Source organism: Oppia nitens, unplaced genomic scaffold (genome assembly GCF_028296485.1).
Source record: "Oppia nitens isolate AA-2021 unplaced genomic scaffold, nextdenovo-longstitch-racon4-pilon3 scaffold24_pilon_pilon_pilon, whole genome shotgun sequence".
Taxonomy (NCBI): Eukaryota; Metazoa; Arthropoda; class Arachnida; order Sarcoptiformes; family Oppiidae; genus Oppia; species Oppia nitens.
Genome location: NW_026533204.1, coordinates 654,310 through 673,102, shown reverse-complemented (window position 1 = coordinate 673,102; position 18,793 = coordinate 654,310). Strand labels below are relative to the sequence as shown.

General features: G+C 31.8%; 1 protein-coding gene across 1 annotated transcript; it reads right to left on the bottom strand.

Annotated features, from left to right (window-relative positions):
* Positions 1-330: 330 nt before the first annotated feature.
* On the bottom strand, positions 331-1,356 carry LOC128954050 (uncharacterized). Its single transcript, XM_054299614.1, has one exon. It carries the CDS (start codon positions 1,345-1,347, stop codon positions 331-333), a length of 1,017 nt encoding a protein of 338 aa, XP_054155589.1. The 5' UTR covers positions 1,348-1,356.
* Between the last annotated feature and the right edge of the window lie 17,437 nt (positions 1,357-18,793).

The window sequence follows — 18,793 nt, the reverse complement described above, 5'->3', positions numbered from 1 at the left end:
AGATAAATAATTTATTTTATAGAAATTTTTTGTTTATTTATTTATTTTTATTAACTAATTGTAATTTGAAATATTGTAGTAATATTTTATAATATCAATTAAATAAATTTAAAATAAACTGTTAAAACATTTAAAAATAATTATTATATACTTTACTATTAATAGTATAAGCATTATTAATAATATACTGTACTTAATATATAATCAATAATAGAAAATTGATATATATAGATAAAATTATATAATTTATAATTTAAAAATATTATATTATAAAATTGTTTAGTTAATGTTTATTTTATAGTTGCACATAAAAACATGTATTTTTTTAGTTTAGTTATTGGCTAACTGTGCTAAACTATCGCCCGACAAATTGAATAAATGAATATCAAAGTAATCGGTTAAGTCGTCGGCCTTAAATCTGACAGAGAGACTGGTGATAACCGTATCGCTAGCACAGCCGCTCCAAAATAAACTCGTTCGCAACTCACTGATAGCATGTTTGGCCACCGCTGCCATCAGATGTTGAGACAAACCTTTTTGCCGGTACTCTGGCCGCACATATAAGTTGCGAATCCAGAAGCCGGTGCCATACCATGGAGAGTATGATCGACAATAAAATATGTATCCAATCGGCTTTACACTGTCTACACTGTCGGCAATAAACACATGAAACAATTGTCTACTAGCGCACCCATCACTCAATCCATTGTCAATCAAGTCTTGATGGCTGACCACATCTCTAACAATATTGACCTCTTTAGTGAACTCTTGGCATAATTGCCTTAAAATACGACTGTCCTCTTTTGTTGCTTTTCTAATACAAGTTGTCAGACATTGATCGCCATCCGAGTCACTTGTATCGGCCAATTGTTTTAGTTTATCGCCATTAAGATTATACATATGAATGCCATTAGTTTCTGTTAGATCTTTACCACCCAAACGCTTATAAAACAACATTATGCTTTTGTCTATACAATCCCATTCAACAGTGCCTACAGACAATTGAATGGCTTCTTTAGCCAACTCTCTCATCAGTGACCGACCTAAAGCACAGCTTCTATACTCTGCATTGACATAAACTTCTTCCGTATAAATGATTTTTCCGTTAAATGCAGAATATGTCATAAAATAGAGGATATAACCGATAAGTTGTTGTTTGCTGTCAGTACTTTGAGCTACCAGTGCCTGAAACTTTCGTTTTGATGGCTGATCACTGAATCCCTGTTCTTCAATCTGTTCCAACGGATAAACCAAATCTGCGTTAATTTTGTAATTTTCGGCAAATTCTTGCATAAGAATTCTCAATGACTGACAATCCTCTTTCACGGCTTTTCTTATAGTAAACATATTTTTGTATTGGATTTTATTGTTAACTATTTAAAAAGTTTTAATTTAATTATTAATATCAATGTTTTTAATAATAAGAAAATAATTTTATTAATTACTAATATATTCAAAAAAAGTTTTTTTTTCTTTTATTTATATATTTTTCAGTTATTAAATTTTATTATCGAAACAGTATTTTTTAATATATATAATGCAATGCAAAATCAAAAGAAATGGAAAACCATAAAACTATATTATAATTAAAGTCATGTAATGAATTGCATGTTTAATAAATTTTCAAATATACAGTAGTTAAGCAATTGTATAAATAATGGTTTGTTAATAATAATTACTCATATTTCAATAACTCATATTTAATTAATTATTAAAAAGCATTTTATGTACACTATATTTCAGTATAACTGTAAAATTAAAGAAAACAACAAAATTAATGAGATTTTATAATTATGATAAATCATACGATATATCTAAATAATGTATATTGAATTTATATTATATGTATGATTTACATATTAACCAGAGTAAAGCAAAGTGGGGTTGGGGGTCAAGTCAAATGACCCCCCCCCCTAAGATCGAGATATAAAATTTGTCGCTTAAAAACGTGGATTTGTCACCAAAGGCGCCGAAATTTTTTTTTAAATTTAAATTTTAAATAATATTTTATTATGTTTTTAATTAATTATCTAATCTAAAACTTTAGTAAAATTTATTTAGATATTTTCAATACTGAAACAATAAGCTGGATTACTTGACTCCAATGCTAAAAAAAAATTATTTATATAAATTAATTATTTATTTAAAAAAGATATTTGTTAATTTGTTTATTTTTACTAGTGTATTTAGCTAGTTATAAATAATTGATGTAAATTTTTATAATATCTATTAAATAATTTTTTATTTAAAATATTAATGTTATAAAAAAAATTTATTTGTAACTAATTGTATTTTGAAATAATAATATTTTATAATATTGTGTTGTGTTGCCGTCTTTTCTGTCCCGCTTTAAGTCCCGAGACTATAGTCGACACACACAACCCGAGATCTGTCCGCGATAGATCTCGCCGAAGTCTGTCCGTAAACAATCTTTGCTGAGGACCAACTTCGATCAGTCCTCAACAATCTCACAGTTGACACAATGAAGAAGTAATCCGTAATAAATGGTACACACAATATAATTAAAAGTAATGTTTATTTAATAATAATAAAATATAAGTATACAATAGTAAAATAAAATCCATAACAATATAATTGCACTGCCCGGAACTGCTGACCAATGCTTTGCAAGTCGATGCAAAGCAAAGGCATGCCAGCCCAGGCTGAGCCTATGCTCACTGTTAAGAGTTAACTATTCGAAGTCCGAACTCTTAAAGCTCTGTGTATTGTGCAGACTAGTCGAAGTCCCAACTCAACACTTGAGTGACTTTACAATGAGAACTACATCAGTATTTATATGCTTTTGAATCAATAGGTCTTATTGTTTGCAGACGACACCAATGAGTGTCGTGTGCACACAAGCCCTACTATACAATATATAAGTTCCCCTCACTTAGACATTACTAAATATATTCCCATTAATAACAAAGACATTATATTTACTACTTAATGTTCCCACTAATATTCACTAATATTTCCGTTTAGTATTTAACCCTAATTATAATAGACTACTATTTTTAGACGTGATAATTCCCGGGTTTACTCGGGTAATTATCCCTTAATTTTATAACCTTAACTTTTAAATCCCGGAACTCCTGGTTTGTCCCGTTGGGACTAAAAACAGTAATCCCGTTTACAATCCTAATGTATGTGGTGTCGGTATCCATCGATAGATGGCAGAACCGGCGCCACAATACATATACATCATTGCCTGACAGTAATTATACAATATTATAATAATAATTATTATTAATAATAATAATAATAGTAATAACATAGATAATAATAGTATTGATAATTATAATTGTAATAATAATATATAAGACTAGCAGTTTTATATTTATTAATATTATATAATATTGTAATATTTTGATGCAGTCGCGTAGTTGATCCACTAGTCTATTGGTTGTTTCTGTTGATGGTGATTTTGATGGTAGTGTTGATGGTGGTAAATGAATTGTGACACAAATATATGATTAAAGTTAATATATTTTATTTTATTATACAAATTAGTTTTATAACAATAATTATTAATATATAAAAAGTTATACATAAAAATGTTTGGAAAACATCAATGAGTGGATCTCTTATAATGATCCTGTATCCCATATAGGGATTTCATTAAAAGTTGCTTATATACTGTTGAAGTCCATGGCTCCGGTATTTACCAATCAGTGGTCAGATTCATTGTTGCACTTAGTACTCCATTGGAGGACTAAGTATTGATGCAACATTGGGGACATATTTGGAGGTCTGTAACTCATAAGCTTTTGGTGGTACAAAGTTTGTACCCATTAATTATTATTTGTTTATATCTATTCTACTCTGAAATCAAATTTGGTTTAAATCGCTACCCGGGAAGTATTAGATTTATGACTTTAAATGTTTATGTTTTTTGAGTCAAATAAGCATTGATAGGGAATAAAATATAAAGCATTAGTTAAATGCAGTTGTCTCTATAGTGGACAACACATGTTATAAACAAAATAAATAGATGTGAGAAATGTTTTTTAAGTAAAACATATAACTATATATTGTTTAAATTTTATTTTTCCCTTATGTCTTACATCCCCCCATTTTATAATAAGTCTATGGATTAAGGGTTTTATATTTTCTGAAAATATATTTTGTTTGAACATATTTGACTAATTAGTTATTTATCAGTATAAAAATAATTTACTTATAAACTACAGTTATTATTTTATTTTTTACATAATTTTTGTCTAAATTATAATCAGTACAGTAATTAACATAACATGTTAATCTGAATTAATTGAATCAAATAAATACTAATAGCTTATATCTAAATATAAAATTATTAATAAAATTGAAACGTTTTAATCTATGAATTAAACGTCAAATGGGCAGTGAACTAAACTTTACAAAGCAATAAGCAATAAAATTTATTAATAAAATTAATTTTTCTATATAAAATAAAGTTTGTAATACTATACAAAACTGTTTTAAAATATTTTTTTAATTAAAATTGATTAATAGCATATAAATTTTTTAGTATTACTAAATAAAAGATAATTTAAAAGGTTTATAGTTAGATACAAAAATTATAACTAATTATTAAATATTACAAATTATGAAAAATAAATTTGTATTATTTTTTTAAGTATTAGCATAATATAAAAACTAATAAAATCCTTAATTTATAAAAGTAATGCCTATGTACTCATAAAATATGCTACAAGACTTAATTATGATGAGATTTCTTTTCATATTTTTTCTTAATGATTTTTAATTAATTTTTTAAATAGAGATTTATTTAATTATAATTTTAATAAATATATTTAATCTGTTAACTGGTGCATTTTCATTCTATAACTATTTTTTAAATAAATACATATTTATTATTTGAATCTATAATATTGTTTATACGATTATTTTTAATATTAACTATTTTTATATAAGATTAAATAATTTTTTTTTTAATAACTGTTTTATTAAAATAATGATTATTACATTAACTATTTAAAATTGTTCTTTTTAAGAAAATTAATAACTAATATCAAATAGAGTAATAATAACTAAAGCTATTTTTTATATTGTAGGGGAAGTGGGGTATTACTGACATTTAGGACTAAGCTAAACTAACTTATGTAAACCAAAACACTCGGTAATATACCACCGGCCCTTACGGTTGGGCTCTCAACCCGGTCGGTTTCGTGGTGTGTGGCTTAAGGGGCGAGCGGATCCCCTTGTTCCCCGACATAGTCGGGTAACTCCTACTATACGGGAGTAACCGTGTTCATGTTTGTAGTTGACAACGGACATGTCATCGGGTATGCAATTACCTTCAGGATAGGATACCTTATAGATGGATTACCATATACGTAGGTTGCTTTATAGGAGTTAACCCATAAGTAGGTTATCATATATGTAGGTTGCCGTATAGGTAGGTTATCTTATAGGTAGGTAAACATACAGGTAGGTTATCTTATAGATGGACTACCATATCGGCAGACAACTATAGATAGGTTACCGTGCAGTTAGATTACCTTATAGATAGGTTACCATATAAGCAGGTTACATTATAGATAGTTTACTATATGAGTAGGTTCCTTATAATCAGATTACAATATAGGTAGGTTATCTTATAGGTATGTTATCCTAAAATATTGCATACCTCAGTGTCTCTGTCATGTCGTTAGTTTAGGTTCTCTCGTAGGTTCATCTGTAGGTACTCTCGTAGGTTCACCTGTAGGTACTCTCGTAGGTTCACCTGTAGGTACTCTCGTAGGTTCACCTGTAGGTACTCTCGTAGGTTCACCTGTAGGTACTCTCGTAGGTTCACCTGTAGGTACTCTCGTAGGTTCACCTGTAGGTACTCTCGTAGGTTCACCTGTAGGTACTCTCGTAGGTTCACCTGTAGGTACTCTCGTAGGTTCACCTGTAGGTACTCTCGTAGGTTCACCTGTAGGTACTCTCGTAGGTTCACCTGTAGGTACTCTCGTAGGTTCACCTGTAGGTACTCTCGTAGGTTCACCTGCAGGTACTCTCGTAGGTTCACCCGTAGGTTCACCTGTAGGTTCACCTGTAGGTTCACCCGTAGGTTCACCCGTAGGTTCACCTGTAGGTTCACCCGTAGGTTCACCCGTAGGTTCACCCGTAGGTTCACCCGTAGGTTCACCCGTAGGTTCACCCGTAGGTTCACCCGTAGGTTCACCCGTAGGTACACCCGTAGGTTCACCCGTAGGTTCACCCGTAGGTTCACCCGTAGGTTCACCCGTAGGTTCACCCGTAGGTTCACCCGTAGGTTCACCCGTAGGTTCACCCGTAGGTTCACCCGTAGGTTCCAATAAGAGTTCGGGTGTGAGATGCCCCCGTATACGGTACGGTGCCGGAGTTCTCATAATAAAAATATTTACTTACGTAATAGTTGTTTAACGTCCGCGTGGTTATGGATGTATTCTGAAGGCGTCCCTTAAGATGTCCAACGATTGGTCCGCGTCGAGAAAGTAAACACACACAAAGTAATATGCAAATACTTTTATTAATTCACTCTAAAGCAATACACGTAGTATGACTCCAAGTGGAGAACTGATTTTGGTGTTTGAGAGACACCTCTATTTATACTAAAGTGTACGTTCATAAAAAGTGTGTCACATTGAGTCAGGTTTTAATCACTATTAAAACTGGGAGTTTACTATTTAATTTTTTCTATAACATTTTAGTGCATTATTTTAACACTAAAATATTGAATAAAATTTCCTTAAAAACAAGGTGTTTACCTTTAGGTTTTCTGTATAACATTTTAGTGCTGTTATAAATTTTTAACAAATAAAAATAAGAATAATTTTTGAAATACTTTTTCGGAGTAAAACAAATAATATACCCTTACAATATATTTTAATTATGTATGTTATCCTTGACTTCAATATAAAATTATTTAATGTAGAAATATTAGTGTATATAAGCATTTGTTTATTATAGGGAAAGTTTTCAATAATTTAGCTTATGTAATAATTATGTTTTTTAATTATTTAAATAAAAACAAAACTTATTTAATAGTTAAATATTTTGCTGATTTGACCCACTATTGCATTTCCGCCCCTTCAAGTCTTCATCTGTCCTCAGATGTGTAACACTAATAACTCATGTACACATTAGTTTACAAATTTTCTATTTATAAAATATTACTATAAAATCCCTTCACCTTAAAAAATGCATGCATTATGTAAACTTAAATCTATAAAATACCAATAATGCATTATAATAAATTTTAATCGTTGTCCGTTTTCTGATCATTATTGTGCTTTGTTTGTTGTTCCGTGTTATCAATTTCATCGTCCAGTTGATTTTCATTGTCATTTAGTGTAGTAATATGTTTAGCATTGTTACTATCTACTTCATCAATACTGTCCAATTCAGGAATTATTTCATTGTTCCATTTTCTTAATCGTCTTATATGTACTTTCTTAAACTTTTTCCTTGGATTATGTACACTTTGAACAGTGTATACAAGTGGACTGTGCCGCGTAATTATCTTATAAGGGCCAATATATTGGCTTAATAATTTTGTACTAAGACCAATCTCTCTGTGAGGAATATGTAGTGACACCAAGTCACCCTCCTCAAATACTACATCGCGATGTTTAGCATCATAACGGAATTTACCATCATTATGAGCCTCTATAATTCTCATTTGAACCAATCTTCTTGTCTCCTCCATATATTTTAAATAATTAGTACCAAATGCAAAGTCACGCGGTAGATCATAAGATATGTCAATTGGTACTTTTGGTTCTCTTCCATATAGTAAGAAAAAAGGAGAAACTTTGGTAGCTTTATGATTACTAACATTATACGAGAATGTTACTTTGGGTAAGTACTGGTCCCAATTGGTAACATTATCTTGAACATAATTTTTAAGCATCATAGCTACAGTCCCGCATGCTTTTTCTGCAGTTCCATTCGATTGTGGACTATATGGTGTGGTTTTCACATGTTTGGAGGCTGTCAACTTAAAGACTTCTTCCATAAAGTCTGATATAAAGTATCTGGCATTATCTGTTAACACTTTTTTAATGGCGCCGTGTCTTGCCAGAACTTCATCAACAAACCATTTCGCTATAGTAATGGCTTGTACATTCCTCACTGCCTTTGTCTCCATCCATTTTGTAAATAAGTCAATCATTATTATAATGTATTTACTGCCTTTTGACGTCGGAGAGAGAGGCCCAAGTATGTCTACTCCGACAATTTCAAATGGTTCATTGGCATCGATAGGCTGCAGCATTCCTTTCTCCAGTTTATTGTCGACTTTATTCAACTGACATGACTCGCAGTTGTTTACGTATTTTCTGATTGACTTTTCACAGTGAGGCCAGAAAAATCTCTCTTTGATTTTTCCATATGTTTTTTCTAATCCTAAGTGAGCTCCGGACAACTCATTGTCATGTAAATCTTGTAGGATTTGTCGTCTTAATTCTTTAGGAAGGCATAACTGTAGCCTCCTATTTCTATTATCATCATAACTTATCCTATATAGAATTTCATTTTCAATAATGAATTTGCTTAAGCTTTTACTTTGTTGATTATTTTTTATTTTCTCTTTTAATTCTTTACACCATTTATCACTATCTTGTTTCTCTATTATGTTTATTGTAGGATTTATTAGTACTGGTATTACTGGTTCCCAATCGTCTGGTTCCTCGTATGGATATCTTGATAATGCGTCAGCATTGTTATGTAATTTTCCTTTCTTATATTTTACTTCAAAGTCATATTCTTCGAGTATTGTTCTCCAATGCATTAATCTTCTGTTTGGGTTTTTCAAATTTCTAATATATTGTAGTGGATTATGGTCACTATATACCACAAAATGTTCGCCATATATGTAATGTCGATACCTTTCAACAGCCCATACTATAGCTAAACATTCTTTTTCTGTGATACCATAGTTTAGTTGTGCACTATTAAACATTTTACTGTTGTAACTGATGACGACATGTTTACCATTTTGAATTTGTCCTAGTATTGCTGACATGCCATAGCCACAAGCATCAGTGAATATTTCAATAGGGGCACCTTCTTGATATTGTGCTAGTATTGGAGCAGTAATTAATCTATTTTTAAGTTCATCAAATGCTTTTTGACATTTAATATCCCAATTAAATTTAACATCTTTGCGCAACAGGTTTGTTAATGGTTCGGCTACAAAAGCATAATCTTGTACAAACACTCTATAGTAATTTGCTAGTCCAAGAAAGCTTTGTACATCTCTAACTTTCTTAGGTATCGGGAATGCTTTAACTGATTTTATTTTGTCTTCATCTGGCTTTATTCCATCCGATGAAACTATATGTCCTAAATATTTTACTTCTTTGCAAAGAAATTCACATTTTTCAATGCCTAGTCGTAGATCATATTCTCTAATTAATTTCAAGACGCTTTCCACGTGTCGTAGATGTTCATCAAATGTATTGGAGAATATTATTATGTCATCCAAATATACTACGACAAATTGATACAATACATTTCTTAAAACTTTTTGCATATATCGTTGAAATGTCGCCGGTGCATTGGTAAGACCAAACGGCATCACTTTAAACTGATATAAGCCATCAGGTGTTATAAATGCTGTCTTCGGTCTATCTGATACTTTTACATGAATATTCCAATATCCACTTAATAGGTCCATAACAGTAAAGTATTTACTTCCTTCAAGAGCTGCGAGAGCGTCGTTAATCAATGGTAAAGGATGTCTATCTTTGATTGTAATAGAATTTAGTTTTCTGTAGTCGACACAAAATCTAATTTTCCCGTTTTTCTTTTTAACCAATACTACAGGAAAACTATATGGTGATTTACTTTCCTCGATAACATTTGCATCCAACATTTCTTTTACTTGTTGTCGTATTATTTCTTTTTCTTTTGGTGAATTTCTATAAGCGCGTAGACGTACTGGTTCTTCAGTTGTTAGCTTAATTTCGTGTTCAACATCAACAGCTTTACCTAATTGTAATACAGATTCTCCAAAAAGATCTCTATTCTTTTCAAGCAATCTAAACATTTTTTGTCTCTTGTAATTATCAGTAGTAAGGATATGAAACTGTTTTTTATTATCATCTACGCTTTCAATCATATAATTCTCTTCGCATCCGTATTGAGGGTATGATATTAGGTACATTAAGGCTATTTTGAGATTTTTACACAAGTATTTATTAGCTTTTGACGAATTGTATAAAATGACATCTATTGGTTTTTGTAAATCAATAAGTGTTTCTTGTATTACAATCTGATAATCGTCATACAGTCTCTTAACTGGTTTAAGGAAACCAAATTGTGTATTAGGTGGTAGATTACTTGTGTCAATCTCACATTTAGCATTAGTCATTGTTTCATTTGGAATGTGATAATCTTGACGTAACCTTACTTCTAGGGTTGAGTCTGGTTCCTGTATTATAAAATCTGAGTTTATCCAATCGATTTGATCTTCATTTCCAAAGTCTAGCTTTAATTTTGATTTTCTGCAAAAATCAAGACCCAGAAGTGCTGAATATTTGATTTCATCGAATATGTAGAAATCTTGAATGTAAATCTCATTGTCGACTTCAACATTCAATTTAACGTACTGTCCTAATTCATAGCGTTTGTTATTTAATAGTAATATTTCTTTGCCTTTCCTTTCTTTTGGCTGTTCTTTTAACCTTGTTAATAGTTCAGAGTTAATTATAGATACTGTTGATCCTGTATCTATAATTGCTGTTACATGTATATTATTTAATTTAATTTTTCTTTTGATAAGCGTTGTCGAATCCTGAGGAGACCGGTCAAGGTGGACGAAATTATTCTCCTCAGTTAATTTCGTCGCCACCCGTTTCCCTTATTGTTGTTATTAACACGACAATCTCTGGCAATATGGCCTATTTTGTTACATTTGTAACATTTTACTGTTTTAGTCCAATTAGTGTCTGAGCGTCGCTTTTCTTCTTTAGTGTCCTCTTTAGTCTCCGATATTTCCACAGGCTCTTTGGGCGCAAATTGATTTCCTCTCAACATTAAACGTTTCATGTATCTAATATTTTCTTGCATTTGCTGCATTTCCCGTGATTGTTGTTGTTGAAATGCGTTTTGTTCTTTCGGGCGGTTATCCACAGGATTATAATTGAATCGAACTCTTCGTTTACCCGCTTCTTTTCGTTGATAAAGTCTGACATCACAAATTCGTTTTACAAGTCCTTTAAATTCTTCGACCGTCTCACATGGGTTAGTAATCATTTTGTCCGTCACTTCGTCTTTCAAATCTCCTACCATACCATTCAACATATTAGAAATTATCTCAGTGTCTGTCATTCCCGGGTTGGTTAGTTTAATTACACCAAACTTTTCTTCCCAATATTCATCAAAGGAGTTTTTCTGGGTTGCATCAAATATTTCTTGAGTCACCAGAATTTTGTGCATTGTATTAGTAAAATTATTAATTAGATTTGTTCTAAACTGTTGCCAATTGTTGATCTTATTCATGATACGCTGATTCTGATACCATAAGTGGGCAGCACCCTCTAACGACCCAATAACTCTTTTCAACTTTATAGTATCGTCCCACATGTTAGCGTCAGCCACTAAGTCATAGTGATTAAGCCAAATAGTCGGGTTTGTAGTACCATTATATGATTTAGGATTAAGTATTGGTAATTGTGTTCTGACGCGAGAACTCAATGAAGGCGGTGGAGGTACAGGATTTTGTCCTTGTGTTTCCTGTGTCTCGCCAAAGCTTACCGAGTTCAAGTCGTCATACAGAGCTGACGGCTCGGTTTGATGAAATTTATCTTGAAAACTCTTTCCTTCCATAGTAATCTAGTTATTTTGATAGTTTTATTTATTTATTTTTATTTTTATTTTTTTATTAGTTATGATTAGCGAGTGTTTAGTGCACGAGTGTTTTGGTTCTATAATCTCTTAGAGCTAATTTGGGCAACAAGGTTTTGTTAGTATCATCGTTGTCTGAGTCAATTAATCGCAGTGGTATGTGGTCTCTATTTACTTCCGCCAATTGACTTGATACATGATAACCTTTTACTATGTTAACGTAACACCATCCATAATTACATTCAATTTGAAGAGCGTCCGGCTTTGGCTTTGATGTCCATTCAATATCAGAAAGTGGAATACTTATTTTTTGGTTTCGAACCCTTACTCTCTGTCCATCCTTATCATAGCCAATCATATGCAAAGTATCAGATAATACAAGCGATTTATTTTTGTTGACTGTTTTTGTATACCAATATACAACAGGATTTTTACATCTGACTTCGTACACACGACTCATAGGCATACTTGTTATTGGAAGTTTTATAAAAATATTTTCGATACTTTTGTATCTGAAAAACGCGGTTTCGTTTGGTATGTTAAGTTCAATTAAATATAGATAATATGGTGTTTCAGTCGTCGAATATCTTCCATAATGCGTTGAAAACTTAATTGTACGGAACCATTGTGTTGATATCAGCATTGACATAAGTAACATAAAAATAATGACCATAACGATTCTAATAACCCACGATATGGCTGTTGCTGAATCCATCACTTCCAAGCTGACAGCAGGAAATATAGATATATCTGGTATCAGTGAAAATGCCTGTACTGGCCGTGGTTCGATTATGGTTAAACCAACTCCCATTATACCGAAAAATCTCGTATATGTTAATGTTCCGAAGATTACGATTAATGTGGATAATGTGTGTAATAAATCACCAATTAATGCAAACATTCCCCAAAAACGGCCTCTGAATGTGAATGACTTATAGTTAGTTGACAATTCATACATTTGTTGAGACAAGTTTTTTGTAATTTGAATTGCAATGGCACCGTATTCTTCGATTTTTCCATCATTAAGTTTTTCCAACATGGCATCCCAGACTTGTGTGTTATTGTCTTCACTCTCAGGCTCTAAGGTAATATTCAGTAGGTATCTTGTTTCCAATTTTGAATCAATTTTCTTCGACAATTCGTCTATTAAAGCTGACACATAAGCATAATTGGTATAGTCCATAGAACCAGTTAAAGGTTCAGAATAGGGTCCGTATAACTTCTGTCTAGTTTTCGGTATGAATAGGTAACATCCTTTACGTACACTTACTATGGTAGCCCATTCGATTAAGTTATGTTGTACCGTGGCTTCGTTCTCACAATGTTCGTAATACGTGTCTACTACATTTCCATGTAACATGTATTGATAGTTGTTTAATTTTATTACACGATAGTCGTCCACATGCCTGGGTATTAAATCGCAATATTTTGCTATATCCTTTGATACAAATTGAGTAATTGCTTTCGTACACATATTTGGGCTTCTTAAAAGTTCGGGTGAGAAAGTAAAGCAAAGTTGTTCGTCGTATGTTTGTGTACAACTGAAATGTGTGAGATCTGCTTCTTCGTCCACTTGATTGGATATCTCGTTAAGCAACCACACAGTGTTATCCAATTTAAATGACATTAATGTAGAATTTATTACTCCTTTAAATTGACAGTGATTTGTTATACAGGGAAACGGCAAACTATTCGGTGTGTAAATGCGAAATTGATTTTGCTCTGTTGGATGTTTTAACGGAATTTTTATTTTTAAATAAAGATACTTTTGAGTAGTGTTCGTATTGGCATTGATTTCATCTCTAATCAAGTATTTCGTGAATGGTAAACTATAAAAAAGTATTTGGTCTTGTTGTTCAATGGCTATTTTGTATTTGCCATTAAGTTGACTATCGATTTGATTCAGCATTTCAGTTAAGGTGAGCGAATCAATCAAGTCTCTTGGGATATATCCTTTTCTTAATGCTATGAACATTTTATCATAATAGTTCAATTGTTCCAACTCCATTAGAACTAGATTTTGTAATTTTTCAAATTGTTTGTTGTTAAAGTCACGAATGATATCGAGTATGTCTCGTTTTTGAAATTCCATCTTTGATTGTAACATAGCTTTAACGTCAAAGCTATAAAGCAGTTGTCCAGTTTCTGACAGTTCAACGCCTACAATCTTCATTTCCCCGATTGTGTATAAATTAAGCGGTTGGTTGTCGAATGATAACAATCTTGTCTGATATATAAGTTCATAGTTGAATGAGTGATTTTCAATATAAACTCTAATCAACGCCACGTTCTCGCCATTTTGTAAGAGTAGGATAAGTCCGTCATTTGGATAGAAGAATCGACGAGCAGATAGTATACTAAAATCTGATACTCCTGTTGCCAAATATCCAATAATTTCATAAGTGACGTCGTGAATATTGCCGTCATTGATTCGGATTGCCCTCCATATGTCATCCCTAGTATGCCAAACTCGGTTTTCTGTAGTGAAACTACACGCTCTTCACCGATGTTTGTAATGTTATACGTGTTTGCATTAAAATAGTATATGTTACTATTATCAGTAATTATGTACATCCCATAGTCGTTGAGTGGAACTATACATGTGACCTCATCAGTTGTCGCTACCATTGATAAACGGAATTGATAGCCGTCGAGACTGTAAACGTATAGATATCCAGTGTTGAGTCCAATGACAATTTCTCTTGACGAGATACCAACAGCTGTAACGTACGTGTCGTATGTGTGCCAATTATCGGTCAGTAAAATTTCCGTTGGTGCCATTTTTGGATTTATTGGTGAATATTCGGTGATGACATCAGGTTTAAGTTGTTCCATCCAATGTATATCTACAGGTTTCAACTGATCAGATAGCCACCAGTTACCATCCACTGGTGCCCGCAGACCAGTATCCCAAACCTGGGGTAGGTCAGACTCGGTCTTAACTGTTATCTCGTTTTCATAACAGCCGTGAAAATTTTCAACAAATTGAACAATTGGCTCAACACCCGCATTGATATTAGTAATGGTTTCATCACAAGGTTCAGTTTTGATGCGTTTTGGTGATGACTCACCATAAATCGCATCGATATCTGTATTCGAAATAGGTGACGTTCCAGAAGATAGTTCATCAAATCCGAGTGAGTGCATCTCTTCTAATATTTTATTGTTATCGTATGTAGATAATGTAGTGAAGAAGTCGTCCATTTCTTCTTTGCTAAGCGGGGCAAAGTCTGGACTTTCATATGACGTTGAAGGTTGTGGTTCCATACTACGTAGTGATAAATGTATTATAGACAACGCCCTAAGACATCATGCTCGGACAGGCCTATAATTTATGTTGAATACTGGCTACGCCCAAAGCCATTCGGCTCGGACTCAACGCCAGTCTCGGGTATCATTTGATCCCACCGCTGCCACCAAATGTAGGGGAAGTGGGGTATTACTGACATTTAGGACTAAGCTAAACTAACTTATGTAAACCAAAACACTCGGTAATATACCACCGGCCCTTACGGTTGGGCTCTCAACCCGGTCGGTTTCGTGGTGTGTGGCTTAAGGGGCGAGCGGATCCCCTTGTTCCCCGACATAGTCGGGTAACTCCTACTATACGGGAGTAACCGTGTTCATGTTTGTAGTTGACAACGGACATGTCATCGGGTATGCAATTACCTTCAGGATAGGATACCTTATAGATGGATTACCATATACGTAGGTTGCTTTATAGGAGTTAACCCATAAGTAGGTTATCATATATGTAGGTTGCCGTATAGGTAGGTTATCTTATAGGTAGGTAAACATACAGGTAGGTTATCTTATAGATGGACTACCATATCGGCAGACAACTATAGATAGGTTACCGTGCAGTTAGATTACCTTATAGATAGGTTACCATATAAGCAGGTTACATTATAGATAGTTTACTATATGAGTAGGTTCCTTATAATCAGATTACAATATAGGTAGGTTATCTTATAGGTATGTTATCCTAAAATATTGCATACCTCAGTGTCTCTGTCATGTCGTTAGTTTAGGTTCTCTCGTAGGTTCATCTGTAGGTACTCTCGTAGGTTCACCTGTAGGTACTCTCGTAGGTTCACCTGTAGGTACTCTCGTAGGTTCACCTGTAGGTACTCTCGTAGGTTCACCTGTAGGTACTCTCGTAGGTTCACCTGTAGGTACTCTCGTAGGTTCACCTGTAGGTACTCTCGTAGGTTCACCTGTAGGTACTCTCGTAGGTTCACCTGTAGGTACTCTCGTAGGTTCACCTGTAGGTACTCTCGTAGGTTCACCTGTAGGTACTCTCGTAGGTTCACCTGTAGGTACTCTCGTAGGTTCACCTGTAGGTACTCTCGTAGGTTCACCTGCAGGTACTCTCGTAGGTTCACCCGTAGGTTCACCTGTAGGTTCACCTGTAGGTTCACCCGTAGGTTCACCCGTAGGTTCACCTGTAGGTTCACCCGTAGGTTCACCCGTAGGTTCACCCGTAGGTTCACCCGTAGGTTCACCCGTAGGTTCACCCGTAGGTTCACCCGTAGGTTCCAATAAGAGTTCGGGTGTGAGATGCCCCCGTATACGGTACGGTGCCGGAGTTTTCATAATAAAAATATTTACTTACGTAATAGTTGTTTAACGTCCGCGTGGTTATGGATGTATTCTGAAGGCGTCCCTTAAGATGTCCAACGATTGGTCCGCGTCGAGAAAGTAAACACACACAAAGTAATATGCAAATACTTTTATTAATTCACTCTAAAGCAATACACGTAGTATGACTCCAAGTGGAGAACTGATTTTGGTGTTTGAGAGACACCTCTATTTATACTAAAGTGTACGTTCATAAAAAGTGTGTCACATTGAGTCAGGTTTTAATCACTATTAAAACTGGGAGTTTACTATTTAATTTTTTCTATAACATTTTAGTGCATTATTTTAACACTAAAATATTGAATAAAATTTCCTTAAAAACAAGGTGTTTACCTTTAGGTTTTCTGTATAACATTTTAGTGCTGTTATAAATTTTTAACAAATAAAAATAAGAATAATTTTTGAAATACTTTTTCGGAGTAAAACAAATAATATACCCTTACAATATATTTTAATTATGTATGTTATCCTTGACTTCAATATAAAATTATTTAATGTAGAAATATTAGTGTATATAAGCATTTGTTTATTATAGGGAAAGTTTTCAATAATTTAGCTTATGTAATAATTATGTTTTTTAATTATTTAAATAAAAACAAAACTTATTTAATAGTTAAATATTTTGCTGATTTGACCCACTATTGCAATATATTATAAATAAATAATTTTTTATTTTAATTAAAACTTTATGGTATAAAAATACAATTATAAAATAAGCATTTTTTATATAAGCTTAATTTTAAATAAAAATTTAATTACAAAACTAAATTTTAAAATATAATGATAATTTTAAATGCTGTTATTATTGTAATTTTAATGTAATTATTTATATTCACTAATATAATTTTTATATACTTAATCTATATTAGTATTGTTCATATTATTTAATTGATAGTAATCTTTTTTGTTGAAATATAATAATTAATATTGTAATATAATATCTTATAATTACATAACTATATTAATAAAATAATGATCATTATAATAATTATGTAATATCGGTCCTTAATTATAATCATTTATAAATTTTATAAATGTAATGAAAGCTAAAATATTTTATTTATATTATTTATATAAATATTTTTAAAAATTAAATAAAAATAAATTATTAAATAAACTTAATTTTAAACAAAAATATGAGTAGAAAATTAAAGTTAAAATTTATAAAGTTATAAAATATAATAATCATATAAAAGTATTAAATTTTTAATACTATATTTGTTTAGAATTTAAATGTCATTTACTTAATGACACTTATAAATATCTCTTTCTCTCTCTTTGTTGAATGTATTGAATTTATTTTGTTATCTTTGAGGTATCCCTCAAAGGCTTTAGATCCAAGTTATTCATATTAATACCTATATGATGTAATGTTATGATTTCAATATGTTTCAAATGATTTTATTGTTTATTTCGGCTATATGAAACATTTCGGGTCGGATTCGTTACCCGAAATATATAACATACCATTCAATATGATCCAACAATGTGGTCATAGTTGCCTACGGTTTATCACTTGGATAAACCTATAAATGCCAATAATATGAGTTTTTATCAAAAATTATTATTTTTAATTTTTGACTACTAAAATATATATTAAGTAAAACTATAAAGGGAACAAGTATATATTACCTATATTTATTTTATGTAAATGTTGGTAATCGGAACAATAATTACCATTTACTTTAAATTTACTATAGGGAAATCATGTTTTTAAAATTAGACTAAATATTATGTTTATTATAATAAATTCCTCGTTGACCCGTCGATCACTTTTGGAACAAATAAACTAAATGGCATCTTTTGAGGCATGAATGGTGCTATGACTATTTTTTGTTTAGCCGGCATATTTAATATTTTATTTGAAAACATTTATTTTTTATCATGGCCATAATTTAATTTATAATTTAAAGTATTTTTGCTTCAGATGTATGAATAAGCTTATTGAATTTTTGAGTGATATCATGTAGATAGGTATGATGATACACTATCTCTACCAGTGAAGCACCAGGAGGTATTAAACTTTGGATTCATGGCTAGTAGTATCGTAAGATCTACAGTGCCAGTACATTCAAAAGAGATTTATAAAGATTAGACTAATTATAAAGTCTAGATATTGATATGATTATCAATTCAGTTTTTAATTAAACTGTTTTACATCGTAACTAAATTAGAATTAGTTATTTAATTTAAAGATATATTAAAATGTAAAAATAAATAATTAGATTTGTTTTTGAAGACAATATTTATAACATTTTAATGATTTGTTTTAATAAATAAATAAATGATTTATGACACTTGTGATATTGGAGTCTTGTTTGATCTCTCA

Coding starts and splice junctions, on each gene's coding strand:
- LOC128954050 (XM_054299614.1), bottom strand. CDS start 1,347: ATGTTTACTATAAGAAAAGCCGTGAAAGAGGATTGTCAGTCATTGAGA.